Source organism: Gossypium arboreum, chromosome 5 (assembly GCF_025698485.1).
Source record: "Gossypium arboreum isolate Shixiya-1 chromosome 5, ASM2569848v2, whole genome shotgun sequence".
Classification (NCBI taxonomy): domain Eukaryota; kingdom Viridiplantae; phylum Streptophyta; class Magnoliopsida; order Malvales; family Malvaceae; genus Gossypium; species Gossypium arboreum.
In genome coordinates, this window is record NC_069074.1 from 6,659,378 (window position 1) to 6,682,549 (window position 23,172).

The 23,172-nt window shown below is 33.1% G+C and overlaps 1 protein-coding gene across 1 annotated transcript; it reads right to left on the reverse strand.

Annotated features, from left to right (window-relative positions):
- Positions 1–84: 84 nt before the first annotated feature.
- Positions 85–21,592, reverse strand: LOC108489334 (villin-1). The gene is given in 25 exon segments (XM_017793803.2): positions 85–645; positions 1,002–1,159; positions 1,694–1,904; positions 6,053–6,115; positions 6,948–7,073; positions 7,267–7,407; positions 7,972–7,982; positions 8,133–8,280; positions 8,474–8,602; positions 12,015–12,082; positions 12,085–12,113; positions 12,115–12,149; positions 12,277–12,345; positions 12,820–12,888; positions 13,641–13,796; positions 13,899–13,984; positions 14,120–14,270; positions 18,543–18,708; positions 19,058–19,187; positions 19,258–19,435; positions 19,943–20,179; positions 20,652–20,720; positions 20,840–20,939; positions 21,029–21,128; positions 21,331–21,592. Coding segments are annotated over 24 exon segments (2,700 nt in total). The 5' UTR covers positions 21,085–21,128; positions 21,331–21,592; the 3' UTR covers positions 85–531.
- Between the last annotated feature and the right edge of the window lie 1,580 nt (positions 21,593–23,172).

Below are 23,172 nucleotides of genomic sequence, written 5' to 3' on the forward strand. Positions count from 1 at the left end.
TCAGATTTACCTCTGACCTTGGTAATGGCTAAAATCCTAAAACAAGTTCATTAGGTTCAACTGGAATTGAACTTCACCCAGTAGTTTTCATAAGAGAAAAGCAATGAAATTGTTGATTATATGCTTAATAAAACAAACATCTGATCTCAATTACATCAATTTATTTGCAAACTAGTAAACCTCAGATAAAAAAACATAGAATCATTATCGTTGTCCCAAAAAAAAGCCTCCATAACTGGTTTCCTAGTACAATTCAATAACTAAAAGTACAAGAAACATAGGATCAACTTATATGTTTCAAAAACCATAGAAAACTAGTGTTTCATAATACTTTGATTTCTCGGAAGATGCATAAACAGAGACTATAATAGATTATAAGCTCAGGGAAATGACTACAGATTAGATGCAATTTTTGGAACATAACTGGTAAGTGAAGGGTCCTTCATTCCAGCTAATAACAAAATGGGGTGCCGGAAGATAGTCATCAATCAAGACTTACTCAAGCAGAAGTTATCGTCAGTATATCACGGATTAAAAAAGATCGACTGCCATCTTGAGCTTGTTTTGTCTCCATTTAGGTAGTTTATAGAAGGCCCCCTTTGGCATGCCAATTTTTTCTGCAAACTCTTCCTCAGACAAGTATGCCTACAGGAAAATGCAACCACAAATTTCATATGCATTACAAAGGATAGGCAGATGAAATCAATGGCAGTGAGCCAGTGATTAATAGATATCACGGTAAGGAAAACGAATTGAAATATATAATTTTTGGTTCTTAGCATCACCAACAGTCGCGCACAAAGTTTTGATTTTTTTCTGTTCTTTTTTTACAACAAAATTTAAAGGATTAGATATTGAACTTAAGAAATTGCAACACCATAGCAAAACATCAAACTTTGGAGTTCTTAAAATATCATTATTTGAAAGTGAAGTACTGTTAATATTCTCATTTTGAACACTAGATGGAGCAAGATTGTAAAGCTCTTAACTTCAGCTCTTACCTCTCTTTTGGTCACATCTATGCCTGAGACTGGTTCAGTTGACGACACTGTCAATCTTTGATAAGGATATATTAATGAATTAGCACTAGTCTCGTTTGCATCGATCTGGTGTGAATTCTCATTCGTTGAAGGGGAGCTTGGCTCTACTACGGGAGAATCTGTAGAAAAAGTAATTTAAATTTTAAAGAAAATTAACATATTACAGGCAGTTTACCAGAAGTAAAATGTCAGTAGAAAACAAAGACAAAAATAAAACAAGGCATCCTGATATAATGTGAATTGTAAATTAGTTGCAAATCAATTCATCTGAATGAAGTTTAACCATGCAAGTGTGTCTCAGAATCATCCTGCCTAATGCGGGTTATTCATTATTTAGAGTATAATTCTCTGAATTAACTGTCCAAGTTGTTGATCCAGAAGGGTGGAGGTAATAATCAAGTTTTGTCTGGTCAGTTCAGTAAGAATGCAACTTATTGGGCGTTTAAATCTAGGAAAACGGACAATGAAATTCAACATACATGTCAGATGCATTACTTTTTCTCCTATTCTAATGTAATTGAATCTGCTGGATCCTGTTTAGATTTTGAAGCCCAAGAAATAGCATTACAAAGTATAGGCATATTCTTGAAAGAGAAGAAAGCTTGATTTAAGGCTAAATAATTTCAATAAAAAATCAATTATCTTCCATGCACCTTGATAAGGAGAGGATCCCGTAAACAGCTTCCTGGCAACTGGAGTTGGACTGGATATACTATAGTTGTCAGAAAACTTCAAATGTGAACCTGATACTGTCGATGCTGGAGAAAAACTTCTTTCCCATCCATTTGAACTGCTAGATCTGCTTCTTAAGCCATCTGGGGTAGCATCCCTGGAGCGCGGTTTTAGTGCATTTCTGGATGGTGCCTGAATGGTATTGCATGAAGCTTTTATAAGTCTTGTCATAGAATTACAGTAAAGGATAAATCAGGGGTAGCTTGATCATAAGTTTCCAGCAAGGAAAAGGTATCTTTTACTTGGTAATAACCCCAGATACTGGTTGGACCACCTTATAGGTAATGGCACCCATGTCTTGGCCTCACAAGACTAAAGCTCTGTGGGGAATGTCAAGAAACACTACATTTTTAAAGGCGGGAGAATAAATTGGGTATTATGTTGGGCCCATATCATCGGGATCACCAGGAAGTTTATCACGAACAGCATGTTATTTGCTCAAACATCTGCATCTATCCCAGAAATAATGAAGTGCATTGAGGACGAAATCAGAGGGAACCTAGGCTGTTACAACCACATCAGTAAAGCGCAAGCCAATAATGGACTTAGCCACTGTTGAAACATAGATCAGGAGATTTTTAGCTAAACCCTATGTTCTGCTTTTAACGGTTGTACCATTTTGTAGCAGGTTCTATTGTTCTGGGTAAATGAAATCTTAGGTTACTCCAAAAAATGAAGTGTGCTACAAACTTTTGTTCCTCTAGTAAGCAATTCGATAAAAAATACAGCCAACTGTTATTGCTATTGTTGAGAGGATGGAAAAGTCCTAATAACTAGAGACAATTTTTTTGGCCAAACTAGAGACAATACTTAGTCACCCTGTTTATACACACCCAGAAAACTTCAGTGGTAGAACAGGCTGACTGTCTTGACTATTTCATACTGCATAAGAAAAGACAATTTTTTTATGGAGACATCGTCTCTTTCCTTATTGGTGTAACGACCCAAAATTTACAATAATCGGAAAGTGTATTTTTGAGTCTTCGTTTTCGACAAACGGATTCGTAAATATTTATTAAAAATATTTACAAAGTTAGTTGTGTGGTTAATTAAGTTTTGGCTAGGTGAATTAGTTGAAATTAAGAATAATTAGGTATAAGAACTAAATTGCATATAGAGTAAAAGTTGAATCTCATATCTGTGGCTAGATTTAGGCTAAAAGGGCCACACGAGCGTGTGGGACCATTTGGGCTGAGAATGGGCTTTAGGCTCATTCGTACTGTTATCCCTGTTTAGAATAGTTTAGTTTACCAAGTTACTGAAATACCCCTATAAGGTAGAATTACTGAAATACCCCTGTAGGGTAGAATTACTGAAATACCCCTATAGAGTAGAATTACTAAAATACCCCTGTAGGGTAGAATTACCGAAATACTCTTGTAGGGTAAAACTTCTCCTATTTTTCTTTGTCGTTGGCTCTTTTGCTTCTTCGAATGGCCATTGATTGCTACTGGCTGCTATTCAAATTGAGTTGCTTACTTTTCCATTCGTCTGTTGCTATTTGCAACTCTTTTCAGGAAATTTTATCTATTTAGTGTTTTATATTTAAATTAATTTGAGATTAATTATGATTATTTTAATTCTCATAGGTAATACAATAATGCATACTATTTTAATTAGAATAGAGAAAAGTTAAGGGACTAAATAAATGAATAAACCAAATTATAACAATTGTATGATAGTAATAATATACACGTGTAATAAATACATACATTTGTAATATATATACTTACTTATTATTTAAAAAATATTATATTATATTATAATTAAAGAATAAAAGAAATAAATAGAAAAGAGAGAAAGCAGAAACGAAATAGAGAAAGAATAGAAAGAAAAGAAGGAGAATTAAGGATTTTAGGGTTCAAACTCAAATTGGTAAGTCAATATAGTCCCTTTTCTTGAAATTTTTATGTTTTTAGAGACCTAAAATAAAATACTACTTGATTTATGTTGAAATTCTAGAAATTAGTGAATTTTTAGATGTTATTCATATTGAATAAATTGAAGTGTTAGGGGTTAAATTGATAAAATTTCAAGTTAGAATAGAGAAAAGGGATTGAATTGTAGAATAAATTATAAGTTTTGAACAATAAGGACTAACTTGTGAAATTTTTGAAATTGAGGTTATATGGTAAAATTTGAGAGCTAAAATTTGTTTAAAGTGGGAATAGAATGAAAATATGGAATTAGTTTTAAAGAAAATAAAATTAGTCTTAGTTAGGGATTAAATGGAAATTTAGGCAAAAGTTAAATAGAAATTGAAATATTCAAGGTGAAATTGTGTGTATTGATGATTTTAAATTGTTTTAATTTCGTAGCTAACATTGAGCCGGCGACTTAGGCTAAGAAAGGAAAAGACAAGGTTAACGAGGAGTAACTCGGGAATTACGGTTTGTATTTCTATAATCCAAATTTAATAATTAATTGTTGTAATTATTATTTCATGTGTACAGTAAATGGATAGAGGTGAGTATTGGTATTATAGTATTGAAATGAATTGAATTGAATTTATGAGTATTTGTGAGCATTTGAATTGAAATGTATATATTGTTTGGAAATTGAAAAGTGATTTAAAACCTTATTAACTGTATCGAGCTGAGTCGGATATAGTTGGCATGCCATAGAATTGGAAGTATTCAGGGATTACTTCGACTTCGAGTCGATGAGACACAGAGTGTCAAACTATTAAATTCGATAAGGTACTGGGTACCAATTTACTTTGATTTAGCCGATGAGACACTGAGTGTCAATCTATTATTTCAAATTATCCGATGGGACACTAGGTGCCATACTGGTGTGTTTTGGTTGGATCTGTGTATCCGCCAAAGTCCAAGTCTTATTAATAGGGGTGAATAAATAATTTGGCAATATAAATGATATTGAATGATTTTGATTATGAAATTGAAATAGATATTGAATTAAATTGTTTAAATGGAAAACATGAATCATGGATTCATGGAAAGATTATTGATATTGATAGATGATTGTGAGAATCAAGTTGAGAAAAGTTATTGAGATAGCTATTGATAAAGATTGAATATATGACAATGATTTATCTATGAATTGATTAATTGAATGATTAAGGATTCTAGATGATTAAAATATTTGTGTTATATCATTTTATTTAAAGTTTTCAGATTATAGAAATACCACTGAGTGTGCACAGCTTAGGTTAAAGTCGAAATGCCAAATCAGCATCCAAAGTCGATCCAGAACTCAAAGTGGTGAAGTAATTTTTTTTTTGTAATGGCATATACCTAGGATGTTTTATATTGGTCATTTTGAGAAAATGTTTGTAAATGATATTATAAAATGATATTTGGTTGGTTATATATATAAATATATATGTTATGTTGAGTTAACAATGTGGTATTTTTAAGTGAATGTGTAAATGAATTTGAAATAGGCAAATATTTGGGTTGAAATGGCATGATATTAAATTTACTTAAATGAAGTATAATTGAATTGTTTTGATAGAAATATGTGAAGTATTTATATAGGCACATTGGTTAGGCACTTAGATTGTCTATTTTGATACGATTGAGTGTGTTTAATTGTGTTTTGAAGTGGTTGAATAAATGGTTTTTGAATTGCTTGGTGTTCAAGATTTGCAGGGTTGATAAACTTGGTGTATAAGACTCATTTTGAGTCCACACGGCCTGGCAAACGGGCCTGTGACCAGACCGTGTGAGAAACACGACCTAACACACAGGAAAGTGCCCTGCCCAGGTGAAAATTGCACTGAATTTTCGAACAATAAATTGACCACACGGCCTATCACACGGGCGTGTGACTTGGCCATGTGAGGTAAGTCATGGAGTTACATGGGATAGGACACAACCTGAGGCATGGGCATGTTATGGGGCCACACGGACGTGTCCCTTAACCACACGGGCATGTGTGCCCTGCACCTAGGAAAAATTTTGGAATTTTACGAAAAATTCTCAGAGAACCCAAATTAATTCCGATTCGTTGTTCATACGTATTTATGGTCTCGAGAACTTTTAAAAAGGACAATATGATTAATTTATGAAATGTATACTAATTGAATTGTTTAATATTGTAATCGTTCTGAAAGGTCCGATAATGCTATATAACCCTATTCTGGCGACGGATAAGGGTTAAGGGGTGTTACAGATGTGACTGAGACCAACAGAAATCCAGAACAAAGATGAGTGGGAGAAACTACACTAAGGCAAACAAGAACACCAGCATAATAAACCGAATACATAAAGTCTCACACAAATACATCTAAATAAAGCTTAGCAACAGTCACTTACAGTTCCAGTCGATGTTTTTCCCTTCAAGGTAGCTAGCTTCCGCTCAAATGAATTGCCATGCATCTGCAAGGCAGTAACTGAATTAAAACTTTAAACTTAACGTGTTCTTGCAGAAAAATTGCATAACTAAATCATGAGAACTCCAATTAAAATTAAGTCCCAGGTAGCAAAACTAGGGTATTATTTGATAGGAAGCAAAAGTACATAAAGGAAATAGCTGGGCACTGTATGTATTGCTTTTGATAATTCAAGGATAAGGAAAATTTGTCGCTATGAATGGTAGACCAAGTCATGATAGCCTCTGACCTAAAAGCTTAACCTAATAGGTTGGACTAGGGATCATACAAAGATTATATCTCCTGAAACTTCCTCACTTGCAAGTCTAATAGGCTCTACAAAGGGTACAGGTACCTCACTTCCAGTTGACAAATTGTGAATTAATTTTAAACATAACAAGGTTGCCAAGGTTCAACCGCCGCTGCATTAGCTCAGATGGGTTGCACTATCATGATAGCCTAGATCAACCTAAAAGCTTCAGCCGATGAAGTGGGAAAAATAATATTATGTCTTTTAACAATTTGAATCGGATCTTAACATTTAGATAATTCCAGCAGCTCAGAAATTCCTTTTTCAGCTGAAACATTTTCTACGCCAATATACCTGTCTTTCTAGTCTATAAAGGTAATTTTACCCATTTTACAATATTGTGTGACCAGTGCAACCGTATCATCACCAGTCATCAAAGATTTAGCATCCGATCGAATGAAAATTTGATTAGAAAACAATCATAACAAATTAAATAAAAATATGGTTGAGCAAGACGGTGAAAAAACATCAATATCATCTGAAAGGACCTTAAAGTAGATACTTTTACTAAGGCAGATGACCCACTTACATTTGCCTTCGAGGGATCCCATTCAAAAAAACATGTGAAGAATGGTGGTTCATGCCCTTCTGTAACAACATATATAGGAGCCTCCAAAAAAAGTTCTTCTTCCAGAATGTTTGTTTGAAGGAATTTCTGCCAATCAAGCATACAAATATGAAAGCATAGAATGAAATGGAGTATAAAATATGCACATACTGAAATACATTTATAAATACTTAACATCGTGATATCAGTATGTCACGCTGCCAAATAATCCATGACACAAAATGACAAAAACAACCTTCACGAAAATAAGCTCTGAAAGAGTATAGACTTGTATATTTACCAGACCCAAGTTAAGGGCTTCTTGCTTTGATTTAATAGTCGAGTGGCGTCCAATCCAAACATATATTTCTTTATGGCAATCTAGCACTAATACATCTTCAGTTGTTAAATCATCTTGAGTGAAGCTATATATCTCTTTAACCTGAAACCAGACCACCAAAAGTAAATACTCAAGACAATCCAAAGACCTATTTTATAGCTCAGTAGTACTTTTTTATTTTCTAAAGAAAAAAGAAGAAGAATAAATGAATAGAATCCCAACTTTTTGCCTTTGGAATTTAAATTTTTAATGGAGAAAAAATAAGATGCCACAATCAATATTTAGACTCGTGACTAAAATTGAGATGATTTAATACAACAGTAGCAAAGCTTCAAGGAAGTCAAAATTTTGCATAGAGAAGCTTTCAAACCATTATATATTCTTTTAGTAGATGGATGAGATTAATCCAAGATGACATAACCTTTTTATACTTCATTTTAGACACCCAATCTACATGAGCATAGAGATCTTCCTTTGAAGAAAGTCCATGGAACCAGATTTCACATAAATACGATCCTCTTGACATTCTAAATTTCTAATGGGATCAGAAATTTCCTTTATCTAGATAAGTTTCAATACAATTCTTTTAAAATCTACATTTATATTGCATCCAAAGGTGCTTAACTATGAAATATGTGCAAGGCAACAGATCCAACCAAGATGTACCTTGAAATCACCTGAAAGGGAAACCAAACCAAGCAGCAAAAGAACCATAACCAACTGTCAGAAATGTTTGGCAGCAATTTACAGCCAGAAAACTTCTGAACCAAGGAAGAAGCAAATTATCCTTCCAGAGAACAACAAAAAAGAGAGGATAACTTGCTTACCTTCAGTACAGGTAAATTTGAACAAATGTGGATCTTCTATAAATTTCTTCATCTCCTTTTCTCTTGGATACTCCGTCTTTCCACCAAGTGAACTCCAGAAACTATCTGGTTCGCTTCCTTCCCTCACTGATATGGGTTGCCATGCTGGCTGTGAATGGCATCACCAAAATAGAGCATCAATAATAATTAAATGAGTTAGGCCCACAAAGCAACAATGAGGAATTCCCATATAAATCTGTAGCAATGTCTTCATTGACCACCAACAGAAGGTTTAGTGCAAAAATAGAAAAATAAAATATAACATCTAAACTATATCCATTCTGAACAACATAATTGCATACATTAATCAGCTCAATCATTCTATCAAGAAGATCGTGGTCTTTGCTTGAGGTGAGATTCCCAATCCAAGTGAAGATAGATGTTCCACTTTGCAGGATGTAACAGTAGGATGAATTCAGGGAGCTTGAAACCTGAAAAGATTTTAGTTTAATGAGTCATAATGTAAAGGATCATTTTGATGCTGAGGGAGAAAGAAAAAAGCAAAAAGAGTAGCGACTCCTGATAATGCAGAATCCAACAACTTCCACAATATTTTTGTAAGATATCATAAAATAGAAAATCTATTTCTAACATGCTAAACAAATTAAGAAGAGCTGAACAAAGCTAATCATTCTGCTTAAAAGTTCAAAGCTTTCTGAAGAGGAAAATTAACCAATCTTTTAGCTTGACTTAACCTTTGAATATAAAGTTTTGTTCCTTTGGCAATTTAAGCATATAAATTATATCAGCAAACAACAAGGCGAAAATTAAACTGGATATTCAATCTTGAACCAGTATTCCAATAAAAAATGGAATACTAGGCAACTAATTCGTTGACATTTGGCATATGTTGGCAACATAGGTTGCTCCCAACAGGAACCACAATTTGGATAAACTTATAGCTGATTTTCTGTAACTTGGAAGTGTATTTTCTCTAATAAAGAAATCATAATTTTCATACTACTAACAGGATGGTAAGGAGAGTTGAGGAGGCTCTTATAATTACTAGAACATTTGACAAGGACAATGACAATGGTCTAGGCCCTCAAACAGAAACATGACTTGTAACGGCCTAATTTTCAGTGGTGTCGGAAATGGTGATTTGAGATCACTAAATTCGACAAATAAGATTGAACAAGATAGTAATTTAATATTTATGAGTCAAGTAAGAATTTAGAAGAATTTGTGAAATGGTGAAATTAGTGAATTAAAAGAATTTATTAGGTCAAACGGGTCAAAAATGAGGTATCGAGACCTCAAAGTTGAAAATCGAGCTATAAATATTTTTATAAATATTTATGGAGTGTCATTGAGTTAGTATTAAAGTTTCGTTAGAAAATTTTAACGTTTGGATGGCTAATTAATTAAAAAGGACTAAATTGAAAATAGCGCAAAATTTGTTAAATTGTGAGTAAATTGCTTAAGTATTTAAAAAGATGGATTTAAAGAGCAATTAGACCCAAAGGTTAATGGCTGGACGGTTTGGGTATGAAATAAGCAAGAAAACAATGTGAACAAGGGGCAAAATTAGAAATAGCATAAAAGTTAATAGTTAAATAATGATGTAATTGAAAAATCTAGACATTTCTTCATATTTTCTCAGCTAGGAGAAAGCTGGTTTTTCATATTTTACATCATGTGAGTTTAATTCTTACTTTTCTTGATAATTTTTATGTTTTTATGACTTTTACAATTAGGTCCACTTGTAGAATTCATTAGTTTTTGATTTTATGGGTGAAATTGGAAGTTACCCTGGATGGATAAGGAATTTTATGATGAATTATTATGAAATTTAAGTTCTAATTTTATATTAAGGTGGTTTTATTAAGTGATTTTGATAGGAAATGATATTTAGGACCTAATTGTGAAAAAGTTGTGAATTGAAGGTTTCATTGAAATTAAGAATATAAAAGGTTTTGAAATAGTTTATAATGATAAAATAAAGTGTTAATTGAGAAAAATTAGTTCAATTGATGGGTGAATTGAGAAGGACTAAATTGTGAAAATTGTAAATTTTGGGGTAAAAGTGCAATTTTGAAATTTGAACAGCATAAATTGTAAAGTGAAATAGAATTGAAATGGATGCTAATGAAGGAATGATTTTATAATTATAGATCAAAAAAGAACTGAATCGTGGAAAGGAGAAAATTCAAGAATAGTCCACAATTTCTCGACTTTTACAAATTAGTCGAGTAAGTTCATATGGCAAAGTTCAATGTTTTGATATGAAAATATTATGATTGTTAAAGTATTTTATTGTTGATGAATACTATCAATTTGCATTAACTAATGAATAATGTGTAACTAAAAGTACAAATTAGTAGGAACAATGGATTTGAGTGCTTCTATTCATGACCACGATGAGTTGATGAAACATATGTGACAAGTGTGCCGTTTAAGACCATAGCTGGGCTATGGCATCGGTGCAATGTGATAATGTGACTCCGTATAAGACCATAGCTGGGCTATGGCATCGGTATAATGTGATAATGTGATTCCGTATAAGACCATATGCAGGATATGGCTTCGGTATGATATGTGAACCGTGTAAGACCATGGCAAGGCTATGGCTTGATGTGTGATGCGTATCAATGTGAAAGTCCATGGTTTACTATGGCAATGTGATAATGAAGCACTCAATTCCTTATTGTTCCCTAATTTGACAATGAAGTAAATAAGAAATGGGCCTAAGGGAGTTAAATTGTGAGTTGCCATATGGAAATTATTCCAATGAGTTATTAATGAAATTGTGATTTGGAGGATGAAATAGTTAAACTAATAGATATATGATTGTGTACGATATTTGATATGATTTGTGTTTATATGCCTATGAGCTTACTAAGCTTCAATAAGCTTACTTGTGTGTGTTTAATATTTTTATGTAGATTGACTTGAAGTGAAGTGGGTAGATCGGATCAACACAACAGGCACACTATTCAGATCAATTCAGGTAGTTTTTGTTTTATGTTTAAAGATTTATATGGCATGTATAGAGTTTGAATGAATTGAAGTAAAGATGTTATAAACTAGTTAACAATATTTGTACTAAAACAGTTTTCGGTAAGTAGCAGTAGTTTGACTTTGAAAAATCACTAAAAATAGTAGAAATGGAATTAAATAATGAATAAATTATGGAATCGAATCTTGATGAGTCTATTTTCATATGGAAGAAGCAAAACAGGTATATGAGCTATATTTTATGAGATATTTAAATTTTTGTGAAACAGGGCCAGAGCGATTTCTGGATCCCCTATTCTGACTTTGAAAATTCACCATAAATTTTACAAAGACAATTAGAAGTCATACTTTATATGTACAGATTCCTTATTGAGTCTAGTTTTATTAGAGACAAACGGCATGGTCATTGAAGCTCTGTACAGAGAGATATCTGATTAAGTAATACACAAAGGTCAGAGTAGTCAAACCCTGAAACAGGGAGATTTTAAATAATAAACTGTACTAATTGGCTTGACCAAAATTCTAGAAAAAATTGGTAAGTAGATATATGAGTATAAATTCAGAGAAAATTTACGGATTTGGATTTCGAGTTTTATAACTCGAGATATGAATTATTTAGCAACTATGACACAGTTGGACAGCTTGTCTGAAAAGTATTATATAAATTATCTAAATTTGGTTAAGTGCTCAAATAAGTTTAGTAGTGCCTTGTGCTCAACTCCGGCAACGGTCTCGGGTAAGGGGCGTTACATGACTTTTAAATGGTTATCAGCAAAAGTTTGATATAATAAAGCAGGCATGTGACTGTCTGGTGTCTGTGGATGTGTCAGAGAGAGAGAGAGAGAAAGAGAACTATTTAGGATAAGTGTTAGATCTTCAACTTACATGATCAACCTGGATAGCTTGCATGTTTTCTGGACCTGTTCCTTGGATGCGAAAAAGAGCAGTCTTTTCTCATCATAAGTATCATCATCAACACGGTTTCAGCAATAAATTTTTGTATCCAGCACTAATACCTCCCTTTATATCATGAAATAAAAAGGCAAGATCAAGTATTAGAGGGCCTCCTATTTTATAAGTAGATTTACAAAAAATTTAATTTATATTCAAGGGAGCTGAAGGTAAAAGAATCTTGTGAAGAACCAACCTTATAAACAATTAATGTCTGGAAAATAAGGAAAAACTGAAGTGGCTCCTTATTTTGAGCAATCTGGGCCTGAAAATGAAGCATTAGATTTATTTGTTTATTTATTTGTGTAAGATTAACCTAGTGTGAAACATCATTTTTTAAGAGATGCACAAGGCGTTAGCGTTATACATTTATTCATGAATAGTTAATCCTCATCAATTCATGAAAACAAGGAATCATTAAGTAAGTCCTTTAAATCAGGAAATGTAAAAGACCCATTCAACTGGTCACAAAAAGCAAAATTAGAATTCACGATAAAACTTATCTGCATGATATAGCTTGTTATTTTCAACGCCATGAATGATTAAAATCATTAGTTTCTCTCATAAAGCAAAATATTATCAGTTAGAAACAAATTATGTAGGATTACAGAAAATGACTTCAAAATACTTGATTATCTCTTGAATATCCCAAAGTCAACTAGTACCATCGGGTTAGCCAAATTGAGGCAGTAAATACTACAACTGCGCAAAGTGTTGGAGAAGGAAAAAGAAAACTTGCCATTACTGGATCCCCTCTGGCTGAATCAACAATAGCATCCATATGGAAGACAGCATCAGCTCTGTCTTCCTGCAACAAAAAACAGATGAAAAAGGAGACAAATGACATGGTCAGAAAGCCGATTAAGTGCTAGTCTTAAAAATGAACATGTTAAACCAAAATGCAGCATCAGATACTACACTTGCAAAAGAAACAGTATCACATGAAATTAACAGCCAGGTTTTAGTCCAAACAAGAAAATACAACTTAGTAAAGAAGAAAAAGGCATGTTGGTATATATTCAACATGATCACTTCTAATTAGAAATTTTCATTGATATAGTTTCTTTTCTATTCCTTTAATGCCTTTGCCATGAAATTATATTTAGAGCCTTTGCGATTGCACTTCAACAATGATAACATTTACGCTTTATACTTAGCTTCTCAAGGAAAAGTTATTTCCAAGTACACGTTTTATTAGTCAAATAACAGCCCAGTAAGGTGGCAAAAACACTTCAAGCAAGGTACAACCTAGAAGATTTACAACGTAAAGCTCTTCTAATTGTTCATAACGGACTTGTGGTTGATAAAAATCGATCCACTGTTGGCATTGAGGACATTGAAATACACATACAGGATTTCTATTAAAAGGATAATACTTCTGGCGTGACTATCAATTTATCTGCAGATATTTTGATATATTTTACATGTTACGATTCCAAATGTGAGATGCTGGGTCAGGATGGATCATAATGCCTCTATCTTAAGCATATCCAGGTTTACCAGACAAAAGCTTAAGATTTAAACAAAAACAAAAATCATGTATAAATGAGCAATGCTTACCAGTACACTGCCCTGACCAAGCCATGCATAAAATAAACTCTCATCCCTTTCAGTTCCAGGATATGTATACTGCACAATATAGCAATCCCCACTGTAGAGCTTTGTCTGTTCTGAAGCTGGAAGTAGAGACAGTTCGTGACCATTTACCCTCCAAACCTGACATATTACAGCATTGTGTTAAACAAATGTGAAACAGTAAAGGTTTAAGCCATAAGCCAGGAAAAAAAAAAAGACAATATTTAGTGCCATTGATGCTACCTTCAGGGTGCCTCTGCAATTTATATAAGACTGGACGTCTTCTTCAGGAAGCTCCTTCACTTCATAACCCTGGTGCTTGAATATTGCTGAAAAAGAAAACAAGTGAAATGCATAAATGATAAAATTAGCAATGTATAATTGATTCCCTTCTTCCCCCTCCCCCCTCCGCCTTCTCTCTCTCTCTCTCCCTTTTCAACTAATTTGTTGCAATAGGTAAAAACCTGCCACTTTTTCTCGCCCTTCATCATACAGCTTGGTCTCGGCAGTTTGTGGCCAACTATTAAAGTAGGATTTAAAAATCAAAGTTTCTAATCCCTCAGTTAAAAATGTTAAGTGAGTCCCATTTGACCTTTCTTGTTTTCTGAGGAAATCCTGTAAAAGAATAGCCAGCAATCTAGTGAGAAAGAAGGCAATTAAGCTTCTCCTAGCATCAACAAATTCTTCCATCTAAATGTCACAGATTCTCCTTACATTCATCAACTTCTTCATATAATTTATGCCTTATTGGCACTTTTATAAATATGAGAGAAAATATTGTAAAACCATAGACAGTAAATTCAGAAAGATAGAAACCTATGAATGTGAATTCCAGGAGATCAAAGTTTAACAGAAAGATGGAACATAGTATCCGTAGATGTCCATCTTCTTAAAGAGAATGAAAGCAATTATTTACCACTAGATCTTCTCCTCTGGATTTTACCTAGCCTGAGGGAGCCATAAAGTGATACAGGAGCCTGCCTTGTTTATCCAAGGTTACTATGTGTGAATATGTTAAAGGAACAAATGCATGTAACATCATACTTAAGAGATGTAATTTAATTAGAGAGTATCCTTCTACTGTCCAAGCAGAGCACCCTCTTTGATTTTCCATGTTAGCATAGATAGTAAGTTTACCCAAAGGAAAAAGAAAGATCAAAGAGGCTTAATAAGATTATAAACCAAGTAAATTGCTTTTTAGAACAGCATTCTGAGTTCTGACTTGCAGAATGTATCATAAATAGTGCTTAGATGATTGAGGAACATTGCAGGAACACAGCAGCTTATTGTATTTACTAAATGTTCTTGATAAAGACAACTTGCACCAATCTTTCCATAAGAAGCCAAAGCATCTTGAACAGGTCAAAGGTTAGGGGGAGAAGAGGGAAGCAGTAATTTAATTTTTCTAACTACACAGATGTCTTCATTGATATCCCCCCCCCAAGTGATTGGTCAATCTAACTTTCTTTCTCTATGTCTGCATGTGTGTGAAGAAAAAGTGGAATGGAAAGGTTGGATAAAGAAGCTGAAAAAAAAATTCTTACCTCTGCAGCTGAAATTGATGTCTTTCGTTCCGTTATTAAGGTGTTTCTTCCCATCCAGACAAAAACTTCAGCGCCACAATCTAGCATAAAGCACTTGTTTTTCTCAAGCATATCTTTTCCAGTGAATCACTTCCGATTTAGGATAAGTGTTAGATCTTCAACTTACATGATCAACCTGGATAGCTTGCATGTTTTCTGGACCTGTTCCTTGGATGCGAAAAAGAGCAGTCTTTTTCTCATCATAAGTATCATCATCAACACCGGTTTCAGCAATAAATTTTTTGTATCCAGCACTAATACCTCCCTTTATATCATGAAATAAAAAAGGCAAGATCAAGTATTAGAGGGCCTCCTATTTTATAAGTAGATTTACAAAAAATTTAATTTATATTCAAGGGAGCTGAAGGTAAAAGAATCTTGTGAAGAACCAACCTTATAAACAATTAATGTCTGGAAAATAAGGAAAAACTGAAGTGGCTCCTTATTTTGAGCAATCTGGGCCTGAAAATGAAGCATTAGATTTATTTGTTTATTTATTTGTGTAAGATTAACCTAGTGTGAAACATCATTTTTTAAGAGATGCACAAGGCGTTAGCGTTATACATTTATTCATGAATAGTTAATCCTCATCAATTCATGAAAACAAGGAATCATTAAGTAAGTCCTTTAAATCAGGAAATGTAAAAGACCCATTCAACTGGTCACAAAAAGCAAAATTAGAATTCACGATAAAACTTATCTGCATGATATAGCTTGTTATTTTCAACGCCATGAATGATTAAAATCATTAGTTTCTCTCATAAAGCAAAATATTATCAGTTAGAAACAAATTATGTAGGATTACAGAAAATGACTTCAAAATACTTGATTATCTCTTGAATATCCCAAAGTCAACTAGTACCATCGGGTTAGCCAAATTGAGGCAGTAAATACTACAACTGCAAAGTGTTGGAGAAGGAAAAAGAAAACTTGCCATTACTGGATCCCTCTGGCTGAATCAACAATAGCATCCATATGGAAGACAGCATCAGCTCTGTCTTCCTGCAACAAAAAACAGATGAAAAAGGAGACAAATGACATGGTCAGAAAGCCGATTAAGTGCTAGTCTTAAAAATGAACATGTTAAACCAAAATGCAGCATCAGATACTACACTTGCAAAAGAAACAGTATCACATGAAATTAACAGCCAGGTTTTAGTCCAAACAAGAAAATACAACTTAGTAAAGAAGAAAAAGGCATGTTGGTATATATTCAACATGATCACTTCTAATTAGAAATTTTCATTGATATAGTTTCTTTTCTATTCCTTTAATGCCTTTGCCATGAAATTATATTTAGAGCCTTTGCGATTGCACTTCAACAATGATAACATTTACGCTTTATACTTAGCTTCTCAAGGAAAAGTTATTTCCAAGTACACGTTTTATTAGTCAAATAACAGCCCAGTAAGGTGGCAAAAACACTTCAAGCAAGGTACAACCTAGAAGATTTACAACGTAAAGCTCTTCTAATTGTTCATAACGGACTTGTGGTTGATAAAAAATCCCGATCCACTGTTGGCATTGAGGACATTGAAATACACATACAGGATTTCTATTAAAAAGGATAATACTTCTGGCGTGACTATCAATTTATCTGCAGATATTTTGATATATTTTACATGTTACGATTCCAAATGTGAGATGCTGGGTCAGGATGGATCATAATGCCTCTATCTTAAGCATATCCAGGTTTACCAGACAAAAGCTTAAGATTTAAACAAAAACAAAAATCATGTATAAATGAGCAATGCTTACCAGTACACTGCCCTGACCAAGCCATGCATAAAATAAACTCTCATCCCTTTCAGTTCCAGGATATGTATACTGCACAATATAGCAATCCCCACTGTAGAGCTTTGTCTGTTCTGAAGCTGGAAGTAGAGACAGTTCGTGACCATTTACCCTCCAAACCTGACATATTACAGCATTGTGTTAAACAAATGTGAAACAGTAAAGGTTTAAGCCATAAGCCAGGAAAAAAAAAAGACAATATTTAGTGCCATTGATGCTACCTTCAGGGTGCCTCTGCAATTTATATAAGACTGGACGTCTTCTTCAGGAAGCTCCTTCACTTCATAACCCTGGTGCTTGAATATTGCTGAAAAGAAAACAAGTGAAATGCATAAATGATAAAATTAGCAATGTATAATTGATTCCTTCTTCCCCCTCCCCTCCGCCTTCTCTCTCTCTCTCCCTTTTCAACTAATTTGTTGCAATAGGTAAAAACCTGCCACTTTTCTCGCCTTCATCATACAGCTTGGTCTCGGCAGTTTGTGGCCAACTATTAAAGTAGGATTTAAAATCAAAGTTTCTAATCCCTCAGTTAAAAATGTTAAGTGAGTCCCATTTGACCTTTCTTGTTTTCTGAGGAAATCCTGTAAAAGAATAGCCAGCAATCTAGTGAGAAAGAAGGCAATTAAGCTTCTCCTAGCATCAACAAATTCTTCCATCTAAATGTCACAGATTCTCCTTACATTCATCAACTTCTTCATATAATTTATGCCTTATTGGCACTTTTATAAATATGAGAGAAAATATTGTAAAACCATAGACAGTAAATTCAGAAAGATAGAAACCTATGAATGTGAATTCCAGGAGATCAAAGTTTAACAGAAAGATGGAACATAGTATCCGTAGATGTCCATCTTCTTAAAGAGAATGAAAGCAATTATTTACCACTAGATCTTCTCCTCTGGATTTTACCTAGCCTGAGGGAGCCATAAAGTGATACAGGAGCCTGCCTTGTTTATCCAAGGTTACTATGTGTGAATATGTTAAAGGAACAAATGCATGTAACATCATACTTAAGAGATGTAATTTAATTAGAGAGTATCCTTCTACTGTCCAAGCAGAGCACCCTCTTTGATTTTCCATGTTAGCATAGATAGTAAGTTTACCCAAAGGAAAAGAAAGATCAAAGAGGCTTAATAAGATTATAAACCAAGTAAATTGCTTTTTAGAACAGCATTCTGAGTTCTGACTTGCAGAATGTATCATAAATAGTGCTTAGATGATTGAGGAACATTGCAGGAACACAGCAGCTTATTGTATTTACTAAATGTTCTTGATAAAGACAACTTGCACCAATCTTTCCATAAGAAGCCAAAGCATCTTGAACAGGTCAAAGGTTAGGGGAGAAGAGGAAGCAGTAATTTAATTTTTCTAACTACACAGATGTCTTCATTGATATCCCCCCCCCAAGTGATTGGTCAATCTAACTTTCTTTCTCTATGTCTGCATGTGTGTGAAGAAAAAGTGGAATGGAAAGGTTGGATAAAGAAGCTGAAAAAAAAATTCTTACCTCTGCAGCTGAAATTGATGTCTTTCGTTCCGTTATTAAGGTGTTTCTTCCCATCCAGACAAAAACTTCAGCGCCACAATCTAGCATAAAGCACTTGTTTTTCTCAAGCATATCTTTTTCCAGTGAATCACTTCCGATTTGAGATAGTTTCCCCTGAAGACTTATCCTGTTGATGAAAGACCTTAAAGTGTCACTCAATATATGTAAGTTATTTCATTTAAAGAAAGAACGAAAAATTTCTTTTAAAACAAAAGAAAGAGAATAAGCATGACTTGATTGGTATCACCCACACACTAATGGGATAAGTTGATTCAATCAATAATAATCCCACTAGTTGAACAGTTGAAAAAGAGCAGGTATTTGTAAAAATTTGGAGGTAATCACTGACAGGTATACCGTATCAATTCAGCTTTACATATGCAAAATAAACTTGTTTCAGAGTACTAATACAAGCTTACAAATATTCAAGAAGCAACATGACAAGGATATATTAGCAAATTCAGAGTCAAACTCACCAAAATAATGTTACAGGACGATCAACTTGTTGCGGACCACCCAAAGCTGAGTCCCGGGGAATCGGTGCATAGCCACCAAATAAACTCCAGAACTCACCAACATCAGAATCACCAACCAATTTTCCATCCTCTGCAACAAGGAACCATTTAATAACTGCAATAACTTTTACTTGCATAAGGGTTAAAAGGAAAATTCCAACCTATAGTTGCCACTTCACATTTTCCAGAGTGCTTATTCTCCTTGATATACTGAACAACCTCCAAAGCTTTAGCCCTTTCTTGGATGCTAGAGTTGCAACCACAAAAGAGGAAAATTTTTGATGCAGTGTCAAGAATGAATACGTCATTGTGATTCAAGGATGATCGAGAAAAAGGAACCTGGTCAGCAAGCATGACAAATGAAGAAATTTAGTTAATATTAAGCAATAAAATCTAGTTATTAAAATAGTGCAGTAACAGAACAGCATAACTTCAAAGATTGAGATAATGAGTTATAAATGCAGCATAATCATTAAATTGGACTTTGTATGGACTTGTTTGCATGAATTATAAATACAGCCAGTAATCCTGTACATAGTTACAAACTAACAAGTAAGTTAGATGTTCATCTATAATTACCAACACATGCGTGGTATAGAACAGTTAATCCATAAATAAGTGTATTATGTGAGATGAACTGACTTTTTCTTGTAGGATAGATTACAAGACCCACTTGGATCTTTCATCAACTCAATTTTCATCTTTCCACTTTTGGTAACTGTTTTTAAAGCCTGTATCTGGGGTATCTTCTTTTTTTTCATTTTGCTTCTTGTGTCAAGAACTTAAGATGCTAACTCGAATATTAAAGCATATCAAATCATTCCCAAACTTCAAAATAGAACTTACTTCTTTAACATGAGCGACATGATCTCCCTTGCATGTTAACAAGGTGACTTGGTATGTGTCCCCATTCGAAGCCCCTTCCTGTGTTGTAAACACTCCTTCAACGGGAATAATACAAGGTTTAAAATATGATAAGAATTTCTCTGTTTCTTGGCCTTGAACTTCTCTATACTGAACGGCACAAGACCCCAGCGCTGCATCTAATTCCAGCGCTTTGTCTGAAGCCAAGGCTGAGTCTACCTGTCAATACATAAGCCATTCTTAAAACATCCAGTAGTGACATGATACTGAAAATAGTAGATAATTTTTTTTTATATATTTTATATAGAAACTTATCCCTTATGATGAATGCATCAATACTCGATAATTTGGGGTTTCACTTTATTGAATTATATCATTTAAGTGCACTTGACTGTGCTTCTGTACAGTAAATGTAATTAACAAAAACTTCCTAAAGAATTCCAACAACCATTTTTCGAAAAATAAAATACTTCAATTGTATTTCTATGATAAAGCTCGAAATGGAGTGGTATTTAACCAAACAACTTTCTTCATTTAGAAATTTTTGGAAGGTTCAATCCACTTTCTTGTCAATATATTAGCATCCTTGATATAGAAGAAACTATTAAATTTAACACTCAACAAAAATATTGAACATTATCTTGTCCATGAAAAGAAAGACAATGAGGTAAGGAAAAAAAAAATCAATAACCTCGTTTGCATCATTTCCAAGCCAATAATGTATGTCGTGCTGTGTAGGACCACATTTTAGCACACTTGTCTGTCTCGAGAAAAACCAAAAATTAAACATGTAAATCTTGTTTGAATCTAAAAACAATTGTCATCTACTCCATTTCACTAATTTAACCAATAAAAATATATAAAACGCTGAAAACATACGCTTAAAACGACATATGCACTTCCAGAGTAGAATATTCCAATCGGGGATTTTGGAACTGGAACCAACCGGAGTTTCTCAATGCACCAGATTTCTAAACCACTGAATAAATCAAAAACAGAAAATTTAAAACAGAAAACAAAATAAATAAAAGGAAAGGAAAAATATACTGTTAAGAGTTAAGAACACACGGTTTTGCCCCTGCTCCGTAGAATACTGGATCGACGTCTTTACTGTAAAAAGCCATTATCTCTCATCACTTCAGAAAACAGTGAGAAAAAAAATACAAATCTGCAAAACAGGCATTGTATGTTAGATCTGAAAGGTTGATCAAAAAGTTCAAAGCAAGAATTTGAGGTAAAAAGAAAGGCAAACCTGGAGCTGACCAAGCAAAAAGATGAAGAGAAACTTTTAAAAATACTAAAATATCACTAAATAAGATTAAAACAAGAGTATATTCGATTAGCGTTTAAAACTGGAGATTTAACGTTACCAATATATTAAAAATGAATAGGAAGAGAGAGAGATTGGGGTTGGCCGGTTGCGGAAGCCGAAAGGGAGAGGAGGATGAGAGGCTTGGCTTTATCGTCCAGCTAACCAGGGACCCACCATTCTCAAAAGTGGAAGCTTTTTTTTTTTTTTTATCTGTTAAACTTGAAAACGAAAGGAAAGAAAAATACATTAAAAAATGGTAGGAGAGGAAGGTAGTGGCCGGTTGTTGGTTCCCACTCCCGCCTGCTCTGAATTTCAAGATTGTAGTCAAAAGTCAAAAAACGACGTCGCGGATGCTTTTTTTTTCCGTTAGGATTTGGGTAAATAAAGGCTTAATATTCAAAAAGCACCTGTAAAATAATTCAATGATCAATTGAGTCCTCAATCAAAAACAACACCCAATTGAATTTTTAATCGAATATAAGAAAACAATTAAGTCTTAAAAAACCAATTTTCATGTAAGCCCTGACGCCCGTTAAGTTCGTCACATTTCACAATGGTATGCCCAGGTTGTGCCATGTAGCAAAATCTACTAATTTCCCTTAAAATGTTTAAAACATAAATAAAATTGTGAAAACAAATAGAATTTTCAATAATTTTTAAAATATAATTTCTAAAAGAATATTTTAAAAATTAGAAATTCCAAAATTATAAATGTGCAAAAATATATATATTAAAAATTATTAAAATTTTGGTATTAATTGTAAAATACAGTTTGCATAACTTAAAACTTATATAATATGTGTTCAAATATTTTATATAATACATCTAGAAGTGTATTTAAGGAGGAAGTGTTTTTACCAGAGTCGGGTTGAATGTTTGAATCAACAATTAAGTGCTTGAACCAATGCAATTTCTTTATATTATACCATTAATTTAGTTGATAATTTTGAAAAAATATTTATAATTATGAATTCTTTTAACATTCTGGTAGTCTGTCGCCAGCTTGTCCTTTTGGGGTCAAACTGCAATTAATCGTTTTAAAATTTTGTTTTCGAAGGAACGAGAATTTGGCACGTTTTTGTGTCTCCTTAGATATTTTATGCTTATTTAGAGTATTTTCGGTGAAAATACGTTGTTAGTCCTTTCACTTTTAACAATTTTTGATATTTAATCTTTATGCTTAAAAGTTAAAAACTAAGTACTCTTATTTTTTTCTGGATTAAAAATCTCAATCAATCATTAACATTGATAGTATTTCTCATAAAAAAATTATCAACATTGCACACTCATTAGGTTGTTTTTATATTATGTGACATATGATTAACAAAAATAAACATACTAAGTTAACAAATTTTGACGAAAATTAACAAGGACAATGAATATTAGACTAAGGTTTTAAATAAAAATGCAAGAGACTTAATTTTTATTTTTTAAGCACAGTGACTAAATCATAAATTTTATTAAAGTATAGAGACTAACAACATTACAACGAATAAGATAAAGTATAATTACTGCTTATAGGTTATAAGAAAAGGATAAAAATGTAATTTAAAATTTTGAGGGAGTTTAATTCAATTGGTGTGACTCATAAGCTGTAAAATGATAAAAAAAATTACAAATCAATAAATATTATTTTGAGTGTATTTTTATCTTTTATATTTGCACAAAATCTCAAAAGAGTGCATACATATGATGAAATTTAGACTTAAAACATTGTGAAAGTATAATTTAATTTAATTATATACCCATTTTATAATTTTATCACACAATTGTTATTCACCCACCTTGTGAAAGTAACATAATCTATTATATGTTTATGTAATCGAAAATATAATTGTGTAAATAAGTTATTAATGTAATTTAATTACATGAAGTTTTAGTAAGAATGAATTAAACGTGT